A 21,130-nucleotide genomic window follows, 5' to 3' on the forward strand; every position below is an offset into this window, starting at 1 on the left:
TATGTCCTGCATTGTGCTGTCTGTCCCCTCCCCATCTCTATGTTCAGCATTGTGCTGTCTGTCCCCTCCCCATCTCTATGTTCAGCATTGTGCTGTCTGTCCCCTCCCCATCTGTATGTCCAGCATTGTGCTGTCTGTCCCATCCCCATCTGTATGTCTTGCATTGTGCTGTCTGTCCCCTCCCCATCTGTATGTCCTGCATTGTGCTGTCTGTCCCCTCCTCATCTGTATGTCCTGCATTGTGCTGTCTGTCCCTCCCCATCTGTATGAACTGCATTGTGCTGTCTGTCCTGCCATCTGTATGTCCTGCATTGTGCTGTACGTCCCCTCCCCATCTGTAAGTCCTGCATTGTGCTGTTTGTCCCTGCCATCTGTATGTCTTGCATTGTGCTGTCCGTCCCTGCCATCTGTATGTCCTGCATTGTGCTGTCTGTCCCTCCCCATCTGTATGTCCTGCATTGTGCTGTCTGTCCCCTCCCCATCTGTATGTCCTGCATTGTGCTGTTTGTCCTGCCATCTGAATGTCTTGCATTGTGCTGTCCGTCCCCTCCCCATCTGTATGTTCTGCATTGTGCTGTCTGCCCCTCCCCATGTGTATGTCCTGCATTGTACTGTCCGTCCCCTCCCCATCTCTATGTTCTGCATTGTGCTGTCTGTCCCCTCCCCATCTGTATGTCCTGCATTGTGCTGTCTGCCCCTCCCCATCTCTTTGTCCTGCATTGTGCTGTCTGCCCCCTCCCCATCTGTATGTCCTGCATTGTGCTGTCTGCCCCCTCCCCATCTGTATGTCCTGCATTGTGCTGTCTGCCCCTCCCCATCTGTTTGTCCTGCATTGTGCTGTCTGTCCCCTCCCCATCTCTATGTTCAGCATTGTGCTGTCTGTCCCCTCCCCATCTGTATGTCCTGCATTGTGCTGTCTGCCCCTCCCCATCTCTTTGTCCTGCATTGTGCTGTCTGCCCCCTCCCCATCTGTATGTCCTGCATTGTGCTGTCTGCCCCCTCCCCATCTGTATGTCCTGCATTGTGCTGTCTGCCCCTCCCCATCTGTTTGTCCTGCATTGTGCTGTCTGCCCCTCCCCATGTGTATGTCCAGCATTGTGCTGTCTGTCCCATCCCCATCTGTATGTCCTACATTGTGCTGTCTGTCCCCTCCCCATCTGTATGTCCTGCATTGTGCTGTCTGTCCCATCCCCACATCTGTATGTCCTGCATTGTGCTGCTTGTCCCCTCCCCATCTGTATGAACTGCATTGTGCTGTCTGTCCTGCCATCTGTATGTCCTGCATTGTGCTGTACGTCCCCTCCCCATCTGTAAGTCCTGCATTGTGCTGTTTGTCCCTGCCATCGGTATGTCTTGCATTGTGCTGTCTGCCCCTCCCCATCTCTTTGTCCTGCATTGTGCTGTCTGCCCCCTCCCCATCTGTATGTCCTGCATTGTGCTGTCTGCCCCTCCCCATCTGTATGTCCTGCATTGTGCTGTCTGTCCCCTCCCCATCTGTATGTCCTGCATTGTGCTGTCTGCCCCTCCCCATCTCTTTGTCCTGCATTGTGCTGTCTGCCCCCTCCCCATCTGTATGTCCTGCATTGTGCTGTCTGCCCCCTCCCCATCTGTATGTCCTGCATTGTGCTGTCTGCCCCTCCCCATCTGTTTGTCCTGCATTGTGCTGTCTGTCCCCTCCCCATCTCTATGTTCAGCATTGTGCTGTCTGTCCCCTCCCCATCTGTATGTCCTGCATTGTGCTGTCTGCCCCTCCCCATCTCTTTGTCCTGCATTGTGCTGTCTGCCCCCTCCCCATCTGTATGTCCTGCATTGTGCTGTCTGCCCCCTCCCCATCTGTATGTCCTGCATTGTGCTGTCTGCCCCTCCCCATCTGTTTGTCCTGCATTGTGCTGTCTGCCCCTCCCCATGTGTATGTCCAGCATTGTGCTGTCTGTCCCATCCCCATCTGTATGTCCTACATTGTGCTGTCTGTCCCCTCCCCATCTGTATGTCCTGCATTGTGCTGTCTGTCCCATCCCCACATCTGTATGTCCTGCATTGTGCTGCTTGTCCCCTCCCCATCTGTATGAACTGCATTGTGCTGTCTGTCCTGCCATCTGTATGTCCTGCATTGTGCTGTACGTCCCCTCCCCATCTGTAAGTCCTGCATTGTGCTGTTTGTCCCTGCCATCGGTATGTCTTGCATTGTGCTGTCTGCCCCTCCCCATCTCTTTGTCCTGCATTGTGCTGTCTGCCCCCTCCCCATCTGTATGTCCTGCATTGTGCTGTCTGCCCCTCCCCATCTGTATGTCCTGCATTGTGCTGTCTGTCCCCTCCCCATCTGTATGTCCTGCATTGTGCTGTTTGTCCTGCCATCTGTATGTCTTGCATTGTGCTGTCCGTCCCCTCCCCATCTGTATGTTCTGCATTGTGCTGTCTGCCCCTCCCCATGTGTATGTCCTGCATTGTGCTGTCCGTCCCCTCCCCATGTGTATGTCCTGCATTGTGATGTCCGTCCCCTTCCCATTTGTATGTCTTGCATTGTGCTGTCTGTCCCCTCCCCATCTGTATGTCCTGCATTGTGCTGTCCGTCCCCTCCCCATTTGTATGTCTTGCATTGTGCTGTCTGCCCCTCCCCATGTGTATGTCCTGCATTGTGCTGTCCGTCCCCTCCCCATGTGTATGTCCTGCATTGTGCTGCCTGCCCCCTCCCCATCTGTATGTCCTGCATTGTGCTGTCTGCCCCTCCCCGTGTGTATGTCCTGCATTGTGCTGTCTGTTCCCTGCCCATCTGTATGTCCTGCATTGTGCTGTCTGTCCCATCCCCATCTGTATGTCCTGCATTGTGCTGTCTGTCCCCTCCCCATCTGTATGTCCTGCATTGTGCTGTCTGTCCCCTCCCCATCTCTATGTCCTGCATTGTCCTGTCTGTCCCCTCCCCATCTGTATGTCCTGCATTGTGCTGTCTGTCCCATCCCCATCTGTATGTCCTACATTGTGCTGTCTGTCCCATCCCCATCTGTATGTCCTACATTGTGCTGTCTGCCCCTCCCCATCTGTATCTCCTGCATTGTGCTCTGTCCCAGTCATCTGTATATCCTGCATAGCGCTGTCCACCCCACCCCATCTATATGTCTTGCATTATGTGGCCCACTCCCTCCCAATCTGTATGACCTGAATTATGCACTACATCCCCCCTTCAATCTGTAGGCTATGTCCTTCAGTGTGTAGTCCCATTTGTCTATGTTTTCTATATTGTGCTCCCCACCCCTATCTGTAAGTTATAGATTACCCCCCATGTTTTGTATTGTCCCCTCTCTCCCCCTTTTATGTCTTGTATTGTTCTCCCCCGTGTCTTTTATTGTCCTTGTCCCCTCCCTCATGTCCTCTATGTATTGTAATGTCTCCTCTCCCCCCATCCTCAATGCCTTGTTCTGTACCACCTCCCCCTAATAAGTTATTTCAGTCTTGTGCTCCTTCTCTGCACTGTGTCCAGGTATCCTCTCTGGAGATGTCAGACTGCAGCATCATGACATCATCGCCTGACATCTGCACCACCGGGACATTGCGGCCAGTGAGCGGGGGGGACTGTCAGGATCTGGTGCAGGAACGGGGCACCTACCTGTGGCACGCTCTGCACTGTTGTAGGAGGAGGGGAGGACACTCAGTGAGTTGAACCTACACATACACGGTCCATGTCCACCTCCTAGATAGTGCTAGAGTATTATGCGTGGTCCGCATTCTCTATCACTGACAGTCGGTGACTCGTATTGTGGGTCGATAGTCACTTAAGGGGGTAATTGTTAATCTGGCCCTACAGCTGCGGCATTGTTAGTCCGGCCCTGGGATCAGGGGGTTGCTTGCAGGACCAGCGGGCCCCCTAAGCCGCCATGCCCCATAGCGAGTGCACTCCCTGCACACTCTAGAGTTACGCCTCTGGTCCCATCTGATGTGCAGCACAGCAGATGGGATGATGCGATGAACCACCGCCATACATGCGCAATTGTGCGTACACACTATACGATCCGATCCACATGATATATCATTCAGAGATGCATCAAAATGATATACAGTAAAGGGGCCTTTCCATTAGGTGACCTGAAAAACTGAACGACTAGCGTTCAGTCCTTCAGGTTGCCTAGATGCGATACCTGCACTGAACAGAGGGGGTCATTCAGACCCGCTCGCGAGCGCAGGACGTTCGCAAGCATGTCGATGTTATCCCAATGCGCATGCGCACGACGGAGGGAGCTCCGTCGTGCGCATGCGCGAGACCCGGACAGCGACAGCCAAGCTGTCACTCCGGGTCTCGCACCAAAGGGGGCGTGCTGTCGATGGTGAGTGACAGCACGCCCCCTTTGGTGGGCGTGCCGGGGGCGTGGCTGCCAGACGGAGGCGTTCCCATGGGAACGCCTACCGTCTGGGTCCGGCCCCACTGACATCACTAGTGATGTCAGTGGGAGTGATTTTGGCTCTGATAGAGCCAAAATCACTCCAGGGCTTGCGGTCACCGAGACCCTACCGCAGGGTCTCATCGCAAGCCCGATGGTCGCAATGGTCTTGACCATCGCGACCATCTTTTTGGCCGCTCGCATATGCTGTGGGTGGTCACCCACAGCTATGTGAGCGGCCAGGAGGCTGCTCCATTTTTAGGTAGGAGGGCACGGATTCAGAGTGAGCGCTCTGGTCAGAGCGTCCGGCTCTGAATCAGGCCCAGAGTCCACTAAACGTCATTCAGTGCAGGAGATCGACCTCCTATCTGCGAACATGCCGAACCTGACGATCGTCTTCAGGTTGACGTGCATGTTCCACAGATAGTCGGCGTCGGCAAGGACCCAGCGTGCACGCGCTTCGCTGTTCCTTGCCAGCTATCCATTAGACGACTTTCTGAATGACCTGACCAAAACCTCCTGGTTTTGGTTGGATCATTCAAAAAGTCATCTAATGGATAGGCCCCTTAAGACAGATCGCATGATGTGTATCCTACAAACTGGTAATGGTAACTGCAGCCTCTAGTCAGTATAGAAAAAGTGGATGCCAGAACTATAGTGGCTAATACAGTATATTAAAAATCTTGACTGTATGTGATTGAATATATGATATTAAGTTTACATATTACCTGCAATGAAATAATACACAATAGCATTTGAGCCTACATCTGCATCCAAAGCACCGCTGACATTTCCCACCACAGTTCCAGGTTTGGAGTGTTCTGGTACAGAAAGAATTTGGTACTGTAAAGCACCTCTCTGTGAATACGACAAAACAGACATACAGTATTACAAATATATACAGCAAACGGCATACATTAGGATTGCACTTTTGTTATTACTGAAGGTCTTGTCTCCTTTTTATATCTGCAATATTTATTTTTATTACTCATAATGTAAAACGGTTTACATTGAAGCTAATATTTCATTGCATTGATAACCAAACTTTGATGACTTCTACTATGTTGGAGCTCTCCTACTGCTACCTATCTCATGTTCCTACTGCTGCCAATCTCATGTTATCTGGCAGAAGAAACCATGTAGCTAAGGTTGAGTTAAGTTGCAGCAGATCCAGTTCCATTTTTGCTTTGCCAATTTGTGGAATGGTATTCCCCACTGTATTTGTTAAATATGCTGAATTTATAATCAATCAATAGAGCTGGGATGACAACAGTCTGAAATTTGTCCTGGTCTGTGTTGTGATTGGCATAGAAATTATCACGGAACACTTAAGCTGAAATTCCACTAGAGAAACTTAAATGGGAAATGCAGCTAATATGTTCAAGAACCATTTCCTAATTCCTCCTACCTCTGATAGACCTGATTCATGTTGACCAATAGCAACTGATGCCACCAGTTAGAAATGCCCACTGGGCGGTTGCTGGAAGATGATCTTCCAGCAGCTGCCAATCTCAGAGGGACTTCCCGGCCCCTCTATACCTCCAGATCATCCCCCAATGACTGACTATCACTGCTGGGAGAAGAGATCGAGCAGCCCGCCAGCAACCCCCCTCGGTGGCTGCAGAGAGAAGCAGTTGCCGGGGGAATGCACTGACAACAGCACCTCTCCCTCTCACTGTATACCTGGCGGCTGCAGAGAGAAGCAGCCACCATGGAAATGTGCCTCTCCCCAGGGGTGTATTAAGAGAGGAGGGGGCTCGTGTTCACTCACAGTCCGGGGTCCCCTCCTCTCTCTCCGGCTGCTGTCAGCAAACTGACAGCAGCAGTAGACTCTGAGCACTAGTGTGTGCCCGGAGTCTACTGCACATGCGTGGTTCACTGTGAAAATGGCACGGCAGCCATTTTCCCTGTGATTTCTTACTGCACATTCACAAAACACTGGAAAAATGGCCTCAGCGGCTATTTTCCAGTATTTTCAGAAGTGCTACTCCGTGGGACATTGGAGAGGTATGTATGAAAAAAAAAAGTATGGGTGCAGGGTGTGCGGTGTGGGCCCCCCTGGACCCAGAGGCCCGTGTGCACCACACACCTTGCACCTTTTATAAATATGCCCCTACCTCTCCTCCCTTTGCTGTATACACAAATACTGCAGAGAAGCTGCCATCGGGAAATTTCAGCCTGCCCCCAGTGTGTATATCTAGCCTGACCCCGGTGTGTATATCTAGCCTGCCCCCAGTGTGTATATCTAGCCTGCCCCCAGTGTGTATATCTAGCCTGCCCCCAGTGTGTATATCTAGCCTGCCCCCAGTGTGTATATCTAGCCTGCCCCCAGTGTGTATATCTAGCCTGCCCCCAGTGTGTATATCTAGCCTGCCCCCAGTGTGTATATCTAGCCTGCCCCCAGTGTGTATATCTAGCCTGCCCCCAGTGTGTATATCTAGCCTGCCCCCAGTGTGTATATCTAGCCTGCCCCCAGTGTGTATATCTAGCCTGCCCCCAGTGTGTATATCTAGCCTGCCCCCAGTGTGTATATCTAGCCTGCCCCCGGTGTGTATATCTAGCCTGCACCCGGTGTGTATATCTAGCCTGCCCCCAGTGTGTATATCTAGCCTGCCCCCAGTGTGTATATCTAGCCTGCCCCCAGTGTGTATATCTAGCCTGACCCCAGTGTGTATATCTAGCCTGCCCCCAGTGTGTATATCTAGCCTGCCCCCAGTGTGTATATCTAGCCTGCCCCCAGTGTGTATATCTAGCCTGCCCCCAGTGTGTATATCTAGCCTGCCCCCAGTGTGTATATCTAGCCTGCCCCCAGTGTGTATATCTAGCCTGCCCCCGGTGTGTATATCTAGCCTGCACCCGGTGTGTATATCTAGCCTGCACCCGGTGTGTATATCTAGCCTGCACCCGGTGTGTATATCTAGCCTGCCCCCGGTGTGTATATCTAGCCTGCCCCCGGTGTGTATATCTAGCCTGCCCCCGGTGTGTATATCTAGCCTGCCCCCAGTGTGTATATCTAGCCTGCCCCCAGTGTGTATATCTAGCCTGCCCCCAGTGTGTATATCTAGCCTGCCCCCAGTGTGTATATCTAGCCTGTACCCGGTGTGTGCTGCTCTGCAGCCATCGAGGAAAGCCAGCCTGCCTGCACTGTGTATAAAAACATAGTAGTGCCTCTTTCCCCAAGTCAGTCTTGATCATCGTTACTTCTTGATTTCCTAACATAATTAAATAAACAATTGTCAATTTTATTTTTTATTTACTATTGTTTATAATGGTATTATTGTAAAAAGTTAATTTCATGGATAATTTTGATTATGGTGATCCTGTATTGATTAAGACTATCAATATGGGGCCTCTGATTAATATACCCAATTATCCTAAATAGTTTAAAAGTGTTTTTAAAGTTCAGGTTCATGCACAGTAACTAGGGTAGGTGATCAACCATCGATGGTTGGTGATAAGTGGTTTTTCCATCGATGACAAACCCAATGTCAATGGAACATTGGCAGAACTATCAATAATTAAAGCATTGATAGTTTCCGAATATTTAGGTTACCGGGTCATTCATCATCAGGGGTCCGAATAGGACAACCTGATATTCAGCAAACTCTGAAAACTGGAAGCTTCTACAGACGGTGCTTGTTCTCAGATCCCCGCTCCTTCCTATGGGAAGGAGTTCCGGGGATGTGAAGAGGGATCTGAGTGGATCCCTTCGCCGCCGCCTCACTACCTTCCTGGCGGCTGTGCGCGCATGCGTGACCTCGGTTCATGCATGCGTAGCTGCGCCGACAGGGGAGAGTTAAGTAATGCAGCTATATCTGTAGCTGTGCTACTAATTGCAGGGACAGCTGCTTTTCGGAGCAGCTGTCCCCGCACCGGAGCAATGATGTATTGCTCCGATGTAAAGTATTCCCCGCTGTGAATTGGATACTTAAGTATACCTCGCAGCGAGATGAATACTTAATCACCGGGGGCCATGCGGCCACCGATGATGAATAGGCCCCAAGCTTGGTTGCCCTCCCCTTTAAAGTCCCCTAAAAACACCTATTCACACTTGTCACTGGTACAGTGGCACTAAAGAAGCTTAACCTCTAATGTCAGCAGTCCTTTTAAGCAAGTACAGATGGGCCCAGCTAGTTTATTGCTCCATATGCCACGTACCGCACCCTGCATCTCGCGCCACACGGTACACCTTAAGTCGTGCCTTTCAGTATTAATTGCAACGGAACGTACCATGGTGCTGGAAAAAGTTATAGCGTGTAATACAACTTTTTGTCCACCAGGTGTTGCTTTTCATAAACTACACTGCGCATGCGTATAATATCCAATGCATTTTCTGTATCACCGCTCTATGATTGGCTGACAGAAGCTGTGATTTGGTACACTATAGTACAGCGTACAGCGTTTTCATCATGAAATCAGGGCTGTACAAGAATGTGTAATAAAGTTTTAATCATTACAGTATGTGTGTGAGTCCTGTACTTTAAAAAAAAAAAATTGTTTTAATATTTTTGTCTCAGGGGCTCAGACAGGGGTCATATGCAGGCACAGCTTTCAATGAGATGGGATGAATTAATATTTCAGTGACTGCTCGGGTACTGTGTTTACATGTACTAGCATAATAGTTGGAAAGGAAGACACATTTTTATTATTATTATTATCATTATTATTATGTTTCCCTCATTGCGCCCTCCCTAACGGCAGCAGGTGGCTGGAGTGCACAAAAATTCAGTAGGTGCATGTGAAATCCTTCTTGGCCAAGTGGTAGAGTGGTGGTTTTACATTGCCATGGTCCAGGGTTCAAATCTCACCACAGCCCAATATTATTTCATAATCACTGCACCCCATAACTGTTTATTATTATTATTTCTGCACCCCATAACTGTATGGGTATGTCATTGCAAGGTGCGGGGGAGTTGTGGAGCAATGTAGTGCCTTCAATACACTACTGCAACATTATGGAACAGGAAATCATGTGGTCTTATTTAAAACTGAGGTTACATTTGAGTGTCTCATTGAAAGCTGTGCGTGCATCTCATTAATGTATGGGTTATACCGTCATAACAACACGCCAATTACACTACCGTACAGTACTGTATGTGTACTGATTTGCATCCCGTTCAATGAGTTTCTTCGATATTATTAAAAAGATTGGTTGAGCGGGCCCGTCCATCCATCCTGGCACACTCAGGGTCTATTTACTAAGCAGTGTTAGGAGACAGAGTGAAAATTGATAAGGTGCCAGCCAATCAGCTCCTATCTGCCATCTCACAGGATGTGTTTGAAAAATGACAGTTGGGAGCTGATTGGCTGGCACCTTATCACTTTTCACTCTGTCTCCTAACACTGCTTAGTAAACAGACCCCTTAATATTCTCCTGTATGTGAATGAGCAGGAGCTGGGGTGGGGCTGGACTGCTACTGGACTGTTAGCAGCGGCGCAGGGCTACTGGTTGGAAGCCTAGTGCTGCAGTGTAAACTGCCCTGAAAAGAAAAACATTGGCCCATGGCTACCATTGATGTTAGGTAACCATCTATGCCATCAGTGGATCGACCATCGGCAGAAGACCATTGAAGCTTTCTAATCATCGATGGTTAAAGGCCTTCCCTAGCTCTGCTGCAGTGTAGTCTGACACCCACCCGTCTACCAGCTGCTAAAGACCGTTTAGCCAGCCCCATACCAAAGAGAGTACCTTTTTAACATACGAGCCATTTCATCTACAGCAGCTTTGGGCTGCTTCTACTTTGGAGAGGGGCTCTGCTGTTGCTACAGAGGCTGTTGGTGCCATCTTCCAGACCCCCCTGGAACGCCTCTGTGACTCCTGCCAACGACCGTGGTCCTCACCTCTCCCAGTAACTGTGGGGTCACATACCTGGCCACTTCGCCCTTCCTTCTGCTTGACTGTGGTAACATGTCACATCCCCGGCGCCCAAGAACATCAGCCAGCGCAGCCGCACTATGGTTAGTATGAATGGAAAGAAGACGGGACGGGAGGGCTGGAATTTAAGCAGGAGAGGGGAGGGGCTGAGAGAGTGGGCTCTCCTGAGGGCCGTCTCCCCCTCTGGCTGGGCTGTTCAAGGCAACAGGACTTCGACTGCAGTGCTAAGGCTGGGGTTGGAGCTGGCCCATTCGCATCACTCAGGCTCAGACCCCCGCCAGCACTTCAGCACAGTTTGGAACTTTGGAGCAGTAAGTCTGTGGTCGGGGGTGGGTCTAGGCAATAAATATATACTCAGATTAGAAAATGAATCCACATCAAACAGAAACCCTTGACTTTTATTAGATGATGTCTCAAAAACATTCTCTCCAGCAATCATTTACTTTTAATTGGCAGCTGAAAAAAAATTAAATACCTAGGTGTTCACATTAACAAACATTATCATCAACTTTTACAAGCAAAGTACCCATGCCTTCTGTCCCAAATTAAGAGACATTGATACTTGGCATCCTCTTTTCATCTCCTGGATCAGACGAATCAACACCATTAAGAAATTATGGATGTCAGACTCAGGATGCATTAAGAAACATGTCCAGGGACAGGGGCTCCCATAATGGCTCGTCCCTGCACTGTGCAAAGTAAAGTGATCACTAGTGATCAGACAGCACATGTGTAAGCGGTCATTACTGGGGAGGGATCCTAAGCATTCCTCTCCCAGTTAAATGTATGATGTGTAGCATTATCTACTGGGGCCAAGAATCGGATACCCCCAAAATGTAAGCATCCCCAGGATGATGGGGGTTCCATTCCACCATTTCCATCTGCAATAGCAGTCCCCATAAGTTTCTGTGGGGATTCCTATATTCATAATAATCATAATATAGCAACCCTAAGAAAGTTATTGGGGCTGCTATTGTGTTTGGGAATGAGGGAACCCCCATCATATACATCCTGGGGATGCTTACATTTTGCAGATATCAGACAAAGGGGTCTATGTACTAAGCAGTGATAAGAAAGTGATAAGTCTGTGATAAGTGCCAGCCAATCAGCTTCCAACTGTCATCTCACAGGCTGTGTTTGAAAAATGACAGTTGGGAGCTGATTGGCTGGCACTTATCACAGACTTATCACTTTTCACTCTGTCACTTATCACTGCTTAGTACATAGACCCCATAAACTGATGTTTTCAGCGTATTTCTTGCAAAATTAGTTTAATAAATATGTCCTTCAATAATCTGCCAGAGAATTGATGTAACTTTTTATCTTGTACTTTTATCTACTATGAAGCAAATAGATCGTTGAACTGTGATGATATCTTTATGCAGTGATGTGGCTAATTAAATATATCTCTCAGCTAAATTGCAGAATAATATGAGTACGCTTCCATGACTACATCTTTTGAATATTTAGGCTCTGTTTTGGAGAATATAATTACTGGCCACAGAATCGGAGGTCAGTGTATTCTGACAAAAAATTCAGTTCAGACATTTGATGTCAATCAGAATATTGCTATTGCTAGTACGATAGTCGCATTTTTTATGTTACTTTTTTAAAATGAAATGAACCAGCCGTGTGAATTATATATGTTTTTAAACATGTGATATTACAATGTATTAAATATGAAGTGATTGACAGCGCTTCTGAAACTTATTTCTGATCTTGTTTAGTAATTTGGGGGTTCAGTTTCTCCTCTATTGGATTGTAAATTGGCTCATTTAGGAGATTTAGCATCTGATTTCTTGTTTTTGTTATTATTATATTATATGTAGCAAATAGGTCAACATACTATTATTTTATCTTAAAGCTACAAAAAGAAACAGATGTGTCCTCATACACCTATCCTTTTTGTGCTATATGGCACAACTTAGACACTCCACTAGAGTAGTGCCACAAGGGGGCATTCCGAACACCCAGAAAACCCCCTGACAGAGGGGAGAGAAAGCACTAGGTTGATAAGCCCCGCCTCTCACGACAAAATGCTGCGACTTGCGCTTCAATGGGTAGGAGGCAGAGCCAATATGATGCAATTCCATTAGAATTGACCCGTGAACAGCGGCATTTTGACATGGTGCCTGGTCCCGTCCCCATCTACAACCTGGCAGCTGCTGCAAGGTAAGTGTATGTATGTGTGTAATACAGGTGTGTGTGTGTATATATATATATATATAAAGCACTAATCCACGGCACTCACCATTCCTAGATTTGGGGTGACCACATTGTTTAAATAGAAATAACAGGGGCTCTGCACTCACCATAATAACTAACAATAATAATAAACATAATAAACAGTGGGGTTTTGGTTCATGAATTGATCAATGCATTTAAGCTTGCAGCCCCCGTCACGGGACCCCACTTTACTGCAAGTCCTTACTCTATTGCTCAGAATTATAACATGGACATAGCCATCACATTAGTGTTAAACTCAAACCTGAGTTTAACACTACTGTGATGGCTATGTCCATGTTATAATTCTGAGCAATAGAGTAGGGACTTGCAGTAAAGTGGAGTCCCGTGACGGGGGCTGCAAGCTTAAATGCATTGATCAAGTCATGAACCAAAACCCCACTGTTTATTATGTTTATTATTATTGTTAGTTATTATGGTGAGTGCAGAGCCCCTGTGATTATTTATATATACATATATATAATATATATATATATATATATATATTACGCATGTCAGAGTGTATATATATATATATATATATATATATATACATACATATAATATATATACATACACACACACACACACACACACACACACACACACACACACATACATATACTGTATACAACACATCCATGCTGGCAGCACTCAGGAACAAAGCAGGCTCTCAAGGTGACTTAGCCACGTTTCATTGCTGTATTTGGTGTGCATTTTCATAGTGCATATAGATATATATATATATATATATATATATATATACTAGAACCCCCCCTTACTTGTGTTTGCCCCTGCGCCAAGGGTAGCAATTTCTGTCCTTTTTCTTGAGTTTTGAGTCTTATTTGCATCATACTGTAGTTGAATACAAATTTGCTTATACAGGTTGAGTCTCCGATATCCAAAATGCTTGGGACCAGGGGTATTTTGGAATATTTGCATATCATAATGAAATATATTGGGAATGGGACCCAAATATACACACAGAATGCATTTATGTGTTATATACACCTTATACACACAGCCTGCAGGTAATTTTATACAATATTTTCAATAATTTTGTGGCTCAAGCAAAGGTTCAGGTATATTTCATAAAATTCAGGTATATTTCATTTACACCCTATACACACAGCATGAAGGTAATTGTATACAATATTTGTAGTACTTTGTGCCTTAAACAAAGTTTGTGCACATTGAACCATCAAAAATCAAAGGTTTCATTTTCTCAGTCAAGCCAAAAAAATTCTGTATTTCGGAATATTTGGATATGGGAGAGTCAACCTGTACTGCCCTAGGTTTTTATGATTAGTATTTATGTTGCAAAGAAATTGGTGAAAAGTTGCAGATTTAAGGGCATATTTACTAATTATCAGGTCTTAGACCCAATAATTATAATTTCTTATTGCCACTATGATCTGCCCAAATGTATAATAATACACTTGCAGAGGCTCAGATCCTTTCACTACATCTTCGGGTGCAGGGCGCACTACTGTATATGCGTGGTATGCTGAACATGCATGTGCTAGTAGGGAGCGCCGAGGGAGGATCCTATGGATCTCTCTCCTGGTATGTTTTTGCAAAGAGTAGCCAATGGGCTAACGCCATCTTCAGATAGTCGTAGCCCATTATATTCTATGTATGTACCTGTTTAGGATTGCATCACCAACACCAAATATCTCACACTATAGGTATATTATTGTTTCACATCACATCTTTACATTTCCACAATCTTCTGTGGAACTCAGCTCTTTGTCCAGCTACACTGCAGACTCTACCAGGAACCGAGAGATCGCACACTATTTTAAAATGTTGCCGAACATTCCAAGACAGCGAACAAATATAATTTTAGTTAGGACTTGTAGAACAAGAAACTGAATCCTGTTTTTACAGGGATTTGTTTTGTGCACAAATAATACACAATTCTGTGCTGTACATGTGCATCAAGTATGCAACGCATATGTCATACACAGATATTTGTCTGGGGAAGGCAAATAGAGTAAACTTGATCATGTAACACCACAATTACACATGGATTCACCTTTATACGTCTGAATTAAAATCCTACTATTTGTGAGCTGGATGCATCTTGAGACATCTGACTAAACATATACATGTGGCGTACAGAGCTTTGGTTTATCCATGTATCTGTTTTATATTTTCCTTTGCATGTTAGGAGCACATATGTGTCTATCTCTAGCGTGTCTTAAGATTTAAGCTTGATTCTCTTTTATTCTGATTTGATCCTACAGGTGAAAATAATGAAATAATTAACTTACCAGAGGTCGAACAAAGATGGGCTCGTTATCATCAATGTCATCTAGTGCGATTTGAACAGGTAGCATGGTCTCATAAGACACCGGCTGGCCAAGGTCATAGGCAACAATTATTATCTGAGTTTAAAAAGAAACCACTTTTGAACTACTTTAATAAAATGAAAGAAAAGACGTAATATATTATAGTCAGTATGTTGACATTCAGTATATCAACCCCATAATGTTGACATGGTCTCAATGTTAATATTCATAATGTTGTCACTGACATAGGGGGCAATTCAATTGAACGTGATGTGAATAGCTCCGGGAAGAAGTTCCCGGAGCTAATCAATTGTTTCTACCGCCCCTGTCACTCAGTCGGGAGATGCTGGTTAGCATGCCTAAGTCGGGTGTTTAGGTGCGCTAACTGCCATTCCAACTTAAGTGCTGGTCGCGATGTTGCTAGTGCCGCGCGAAGCTGAAAAACAGCATTGCGGCCTGCACTTTAGTCGGATTTCTGCTCGCACCCTCAGGAGTGTGCGAGAAAAAATCCTTTAATCGGGCTAACAGCGTGGTCAATTGAATATCTCCGAAAACCCCTGTTAACATCATGCTCAACTGAATGGCCCCCATAATGGGATTGTCAACATGTCTGAATGACCGACATTTTGAATTTCTACAGTTAGAATGTTAACACATGAAGTTAGGTTTAGGCTGCAATAGGGGTTAAGGTCATAGTTAGGCTAAAATAGGAATGACAACATTCTGACTATATGAAGATTATTGTTTTCGACATTTTGTACCACAATCTGCTATAGACCTTTTCAAGTATCACAACATACCTAGAAAGGAATAAACATGGAAATATTCCTATCCATTTTGCAATGAAAACATTTCACTGACTGAGTTATATGAGTAAAATACTATGCTAAATATCTTCAACTAAAGTCTAATTTGTAGAAGTTGATGAATTAAAACTTGTTAAAAAAGAGATTCTTAGCCCATTCCTTGAATTCATGAATTTCACATTGATGTCACAAATGCCTTGTTGAAACCAGTAAATGCAAAGGAGTAGAGAACTTCCTTTTTATGTTCCGCATATTAATTCAACACAGTATGTCAATAAATGTAATATATGCGACCGCAGCACCAGCCGGGAGCGATGTGCAGCGTGAGTGTACCTCTGTGCTATCCTGGACAGGCACCGGAGCGGTATTAAATTGGTTTTAATAGTCCAGAGTGTGACACAAACTATGGCATGATGTTACAGTGTGTAAAGATATATAGTTGTTTCTTTCATCAGAAAGTAGTACAGGATAACTACAGCTCAGTTACTATATATATATATATATATATATATATATATATGTGTGTCTTTTAGAGGCTACTCACATTATACATGGCCTGTTTCTCCCGATCCATTCTTTGAGCGGTCTGAAGAAGTCCACTAATTGGATCAATACTAAAGTATTCCCAGTCCTTATTACCAGCTCCCGTTTTCAGCAGTTTGTATTGCACTGCTCCATTAAATCCTTCATCATTATCAGTGGCATAAACTTCACATACCGTGGACTTCAGAGGAATTTCCTAGTAAAATAGCAAATACTAATAATTAAACACCAGGGGGCGATACATCACCATATTCACCTACAGACTATTTTTGAAGTTCAGTGTTTTTTTTTTCTGGGATTCAACTACATTCATAAATGTCCATGAGGTACAGGATTATAGTTTACGCAATGAGTATAAATTAGTTGAGAGTTTTAATTACGTTTTTTTTTATTAAGGAAAATTGGAAGGATAAATCCGGCCTACTTTTACTTTTTTACTTTCAATATACTTTGATTCATACTGAAACCTAGATATGCAGCTGCAGTCATACAGTGTTAGCCATATTATTTGTCATTAAACTGGAAATGATCTTTGGAAATGCATGGGAAAATGTAATGTACAGTACTTAATGATTTTAGAGTTAGTAATAAGCAGCAGTAGTGGTGTCAGAGGTGAGGCTGCAGCGCAGTCCAAAATTCAAATAGGGGAGCCATACCCACTGCCAGTGATCCCAGCCGGCGATGTCTGGCAGCGTTTGGAAGGACGGTTGGTGTGGCTCCCCTATTTGAATTTTGGACTGCACTGCAGCCCCCCTCCTCTGGAGCCGCCACTGGTAACAAGTAATGTTTAGAAAAAATACACAAGTGCGGGGTATAAATTATAACTGTTTGAAGTGATGACATCCAAACTAATCAAGTGTTCATATGGAAAACCTTGTGTGTTATAAGGAACAGTGCAGCTTATTGTTAGAAGTTGCCACATAATTCTGTGACCACTCAATGTGATAAAGGGCCTGATTCAGCAAGGAACGCAGTTGCTTATACGCACGCAATTGGCTGATTGTTGCGTACTTGGCATGCATCGCAGTGCGCATGCGTGAACCCTTCATTGCGATCAGCTTGCGATCGTAGTGAGCACGCAGCGTCATTATACACTGATTGACAGGAAGTGACTGTTCGGGGGTGTGACAGGAGGGTGGTCAGTGAAACGCAGGCGTGCCAGTGCATTCGAACTTCGTTACAAGGGCATGCATAATTAAGCAACTGCGACGGAAGACGCAGCTTGAGCTCTAGATACACACAGGAAGTTTAGCAATTTCTGAGTGAGGTCTGACCAGACAATGTTGTGTATATGGGTCCGATGGTTCTCTATGTTACCGATTATTTTGCTATGTTGCCAAAGTATACAGATGTGAGTAAGTGGGCGTCCTAATGTTAGGCTGCGATCGCAATGGGAATGCAAACTTTTACATATCACCACTGATATTAGCAACTGCGTTACGTGCGTATGAGCAGAATAGCGATCCTTGGTGAATCATGCCCATAGTTACAGAATAAGGTCACAGAACCCCTAAGCAGCAACAAGTATTCATATAACTTAAGCTCAGGGCCGCCGACAGCCGCGCTGGGCCCAGGTGACAGGGGAAGTGACCTAATTACAGGGAGGCGTGACCACGCCCCCTTAGAAAAAAAAATCATTTTTGCAGCGCCGGGCAGAGGGGCGCCGTGTACCCCTCAGCCCGGCACACAGCCAATGGGGGAGCGATCAGCGTGATCGCTCCCCCCATAGGCATAGGAGACTGCTCCATCTGCTGCTTTAGCAGCCACAAGCAGCCTCCCAGTGCAGCCCAGCACACAGCTGCTGTGACGTAAGGAGGAGGAGGAGCGGTGCTGGACCCGAGCCCCCGTCAGGCCTCTCCAGCAAACCCGGGTAATTAGTACCCGCTTCCCCCCCTCTCGGTGCCCCTGCTTAAGCTGGGTACACACTGACAGATATATTGGCCGGTCAATTGATCGGCCAGTATATATGGTGCCCATTGGCCAGTGTGTACCAGTGATATGTCTGTGAATGACGCCGTTCATAGACATATCGTGTCGGCTGTGTTGCACAGCTGGTGGCAGATATATCTGCAGATATATCAGTCCATCGGGCAGTGTGTACGGGCATTAAGCCGACCGCCCGTACACATGTGGCAGAGGCCGCGGGGAGGGGGCGGGACACGACCCCAGGCTAGCGGGACCCGCGGCCAGAAGCAGATGATGGTCGTTCAGTGTGTATGAGAAACCATCATCTGCAGATATATCTGTGCAGTGTGTACTCACCTTTACAATTGGGAGTGCATTATGCTGTTTGTATTTGTATTTTATATAAAGATATGGGATAAACATTAATCTAGTATATATTATATGTGCTTATCACCGTTTCTATATTTACTAGCTTGGATTATTTTGCTCTTTAGAAGTTTCCCTGTCATTTATTAAGGATATTTGAAGTCACCTTGGATTTCCCTTTCTAAAATGTAGCAAAACCCACCCTATCTACACCCTATGCAATTTATATGACCACTCCTCTTCTTTGTAACAGAATAGGCTTTCATGTATCATTATTCTGCTTATGTACACTAAGGAATGTTACTAATGCTGGGCATACACAGCCAGATAAAATGTCTGTCAGACCGACAGACATTTTATCTGGTCGGCTGCCAGCCGCAGATGTCGTCGGCATACACTGTGAGAGAAATCTCACAGTGTATAGCCCGACATCCGCGCTCTGCCCCCGGGGGAGGAGACATTTCCCTGTTCCTTCCGTAGGAAGGAACACAGGAAATGTCTGTCTGTCGGCCGCGCTGGGCATACACTGCCAGGTGCGGCCGACAGTTACCGGGTAAATATCGCATCGGATGGGCATGCTGGACAATCCTGCATGCCCGACCGAGCAATATTTAACCCTCGGTCGCCCGCACACACGCTACAATTATCGGGGCGATCCGCCGATATCAGGCGGATCGTCCCGATAATTGTAGCGTGTATGGCCAGCATTACAATGGGAGAAGTATCAGTGAGGATATATTGTAACTACTAAAAGGTAAACAACAAATTATATCCATGTACACTGATCATAACAATATAAATTACAGATTACAATAGAAAATGATGGAAAAGGATTATACATAATGTACTCTCATAGCAATTAATCTGGAACATCTTGTAAAGTGCATAACACATGCTTTTACTTCAACACGGTTTTGTACTCGTCATACTTTTTATGACAAAATAAAGAGACAATTGCACTATGCTAAAAAAAATTAGTTGTGTTTTTTTAGTACAGTACTACTGTGAAAATAATTTGGAAACTGCAGTGAACACACCTTTGAGTCCATACAGATTTCTACATACTGACCATACAGCTTTCTACATATATGCAGAAAGCTGTATGTGCACGCTCACAGCTTTCTAAGTACATGCCTATAGCTTTCTACGTACATGCCTACAGCTTTCTACATACATGCCTACAGCTTTCTACGTACATGCCTACAGCTTTCTACGTACATGCCTACAGCTTTCTACGTACATACAGCTTTCTACAGTGCTTCAACTGCACAAATCAGCCCGTATTTCAGCAGTTCACCCTATATCGCTATCTTAGTTTCTGAACATTGTATTAGCCTTAGCGAAGAAACAGCATTTAAAGATCATAGCTTGACAAGAGCCCCCCTAATTGATTGTGCTGTCAATATTACCCTTCTTTGATTTGAATGGCTTTCACATACCATCCAGCTGTTCATAAGGACTGCCAAATTATCGGAGCAGAGAGCAGCAAAGCCTTCATGTGACTAGCTAGATAATACCCATTTATTTTGTTCAGTTGTTTGGCCAAACAAGAAGAACATTGTGTCTTGCTTTGCTGCCTACAGTTTTTGGGTAGAATGATGGAGAAAGGATCATTCAATGTGGTTTTTCTCTACAGCAAATAAAATAAAACTGCCATGTTTTAGGAGCCCATGCACGGTACAAAGATTCCTCAGTTGCTTTAAAGTGCAGCTATACTTATAAAACAGTTACTAATATATTAATGATACCGTAAAGCAGGGGTGGGGAACCTTTTTTCTGCAGAGGGTCATTTTGATATATATATAACATTATTTGTGGGGCCCGGTGCAGGCCACGCCCTCCCCTTGTGATGTCACACGTGGACGGCGCCATAATTGCCAGTGATTACAGCAATGCCCGGAGCATCCTGAGGATGATCCGGGGAGCTGTAAGGGCAGCGGGTGACATTCTGAAGCGTCCTAAGGATGCTCCAGGCGGCACTGCTGCATAGATTCTGGCTGCAATGTGCCATTATAGGCACCATGCTAGCCAGATGAGGCTAGTAGAAAAAAGCTCAGAGGGCCAGACCAAATGATTCCAGGGGCCTTATAAGGCCCCCAGGCCTGAGGTTCCCCATCCCTGATGTAAAGGATGACAGAATAGGCTGACACTCTACAAATGAAATGTGAATGTTAACAATAATCTATTTTTCTGAAACAGCAATTATTTACAATTATGGCAGGTCTTGGTGAAGAACTATGATTAACCAGGTCCAAGATTAACCTGGTACTCACCTCTTTCACATGTAGTATTGTACCATTGGATGTACCATTGGATGGTTGAACAAACACAGGCCGATTGTCATTGACATCATTCACGGCAACATTTAACATGGTGATCCCCCATAGAGGGGGTTTGCCTTTGTCAGTCGCTACGACTGTCAAGTTAAAATGTTCAAAAGACTGGAGAAGTCTACGGGATGTTATCAGCCCAGAGTCTTTATCAATGAGGAATGCCTCTAAAGAAAGGTTAAAAAGCACATTTTACACTAGTTATTTAACATAACCAAACTTTTTTTTACATGTATATTTTATTGTAAGCAAACATATGTCTTCTCCTCCAAAGCAATGATTTTATTAAGAATAGGAAAATATTCTATTGTGTTGCATAATGAACATATAATTGCTCCACAAGTTGGCTAAATAGAAGACAAGAATATTGGAGAACAAATTAGACCCTTTAGAAAAAGGAAAAATACAAAATAAAGTG

General features: G+C 45.4%; 1 protein-coding gene across 2 annotated transcripts in view; it reads right to left on the reverse strand.

Moving 5' to 3' along the window:
- CDH23 (cadherin related 23) overlaps positions 1 to 21,130 on the reverse strand; it is a 1,221,584-nt gene that overhangs the window by 82,741 nt on the left and 1,117,713 nt on the right. For both annotated transcript variants that reach the window (XM_088472189.1, XM_088472187.1), the window contains 4 exons: positions 20,656 to 20,879; positions 16,113 to 16,307; positions 14,745 to 14,858; positions 5,099 to 5,228 (listed from right to left, as the gene is read on the reverse strand). In XM_088472189.1, coding sequence (XP_088328315.1) covers positions 5,099 to 5,228; positions 14,745 to 14,858; positions 16,113 to 16,307; positions 20,656 to 20,879 — 663 coding nt within the window. The remainder of the gene's footprint in view (positions 1 to 5,098; positions 5,229 to 14,744; positions 14,859 to 16,112; positions 16,308 to 20,655; positions 20,880 to 21,130) is intronic.

This window comes from Taudactylus pleione, unplaced genomic scaffold (genome assembly GCF_031769625.1).
Source record: "Taudactylus pleione unplaced genomic scaffold, aTauple2 ptg000121l, whole genome shotgun sequence".
NCBI classification, from domain to species: domain Eukaryota; kingdom Metazoa; phylum Chordata; class Amphibia; order Anura; family Myobatrachidae; genus Taudactylus; species Taudactylus pleione.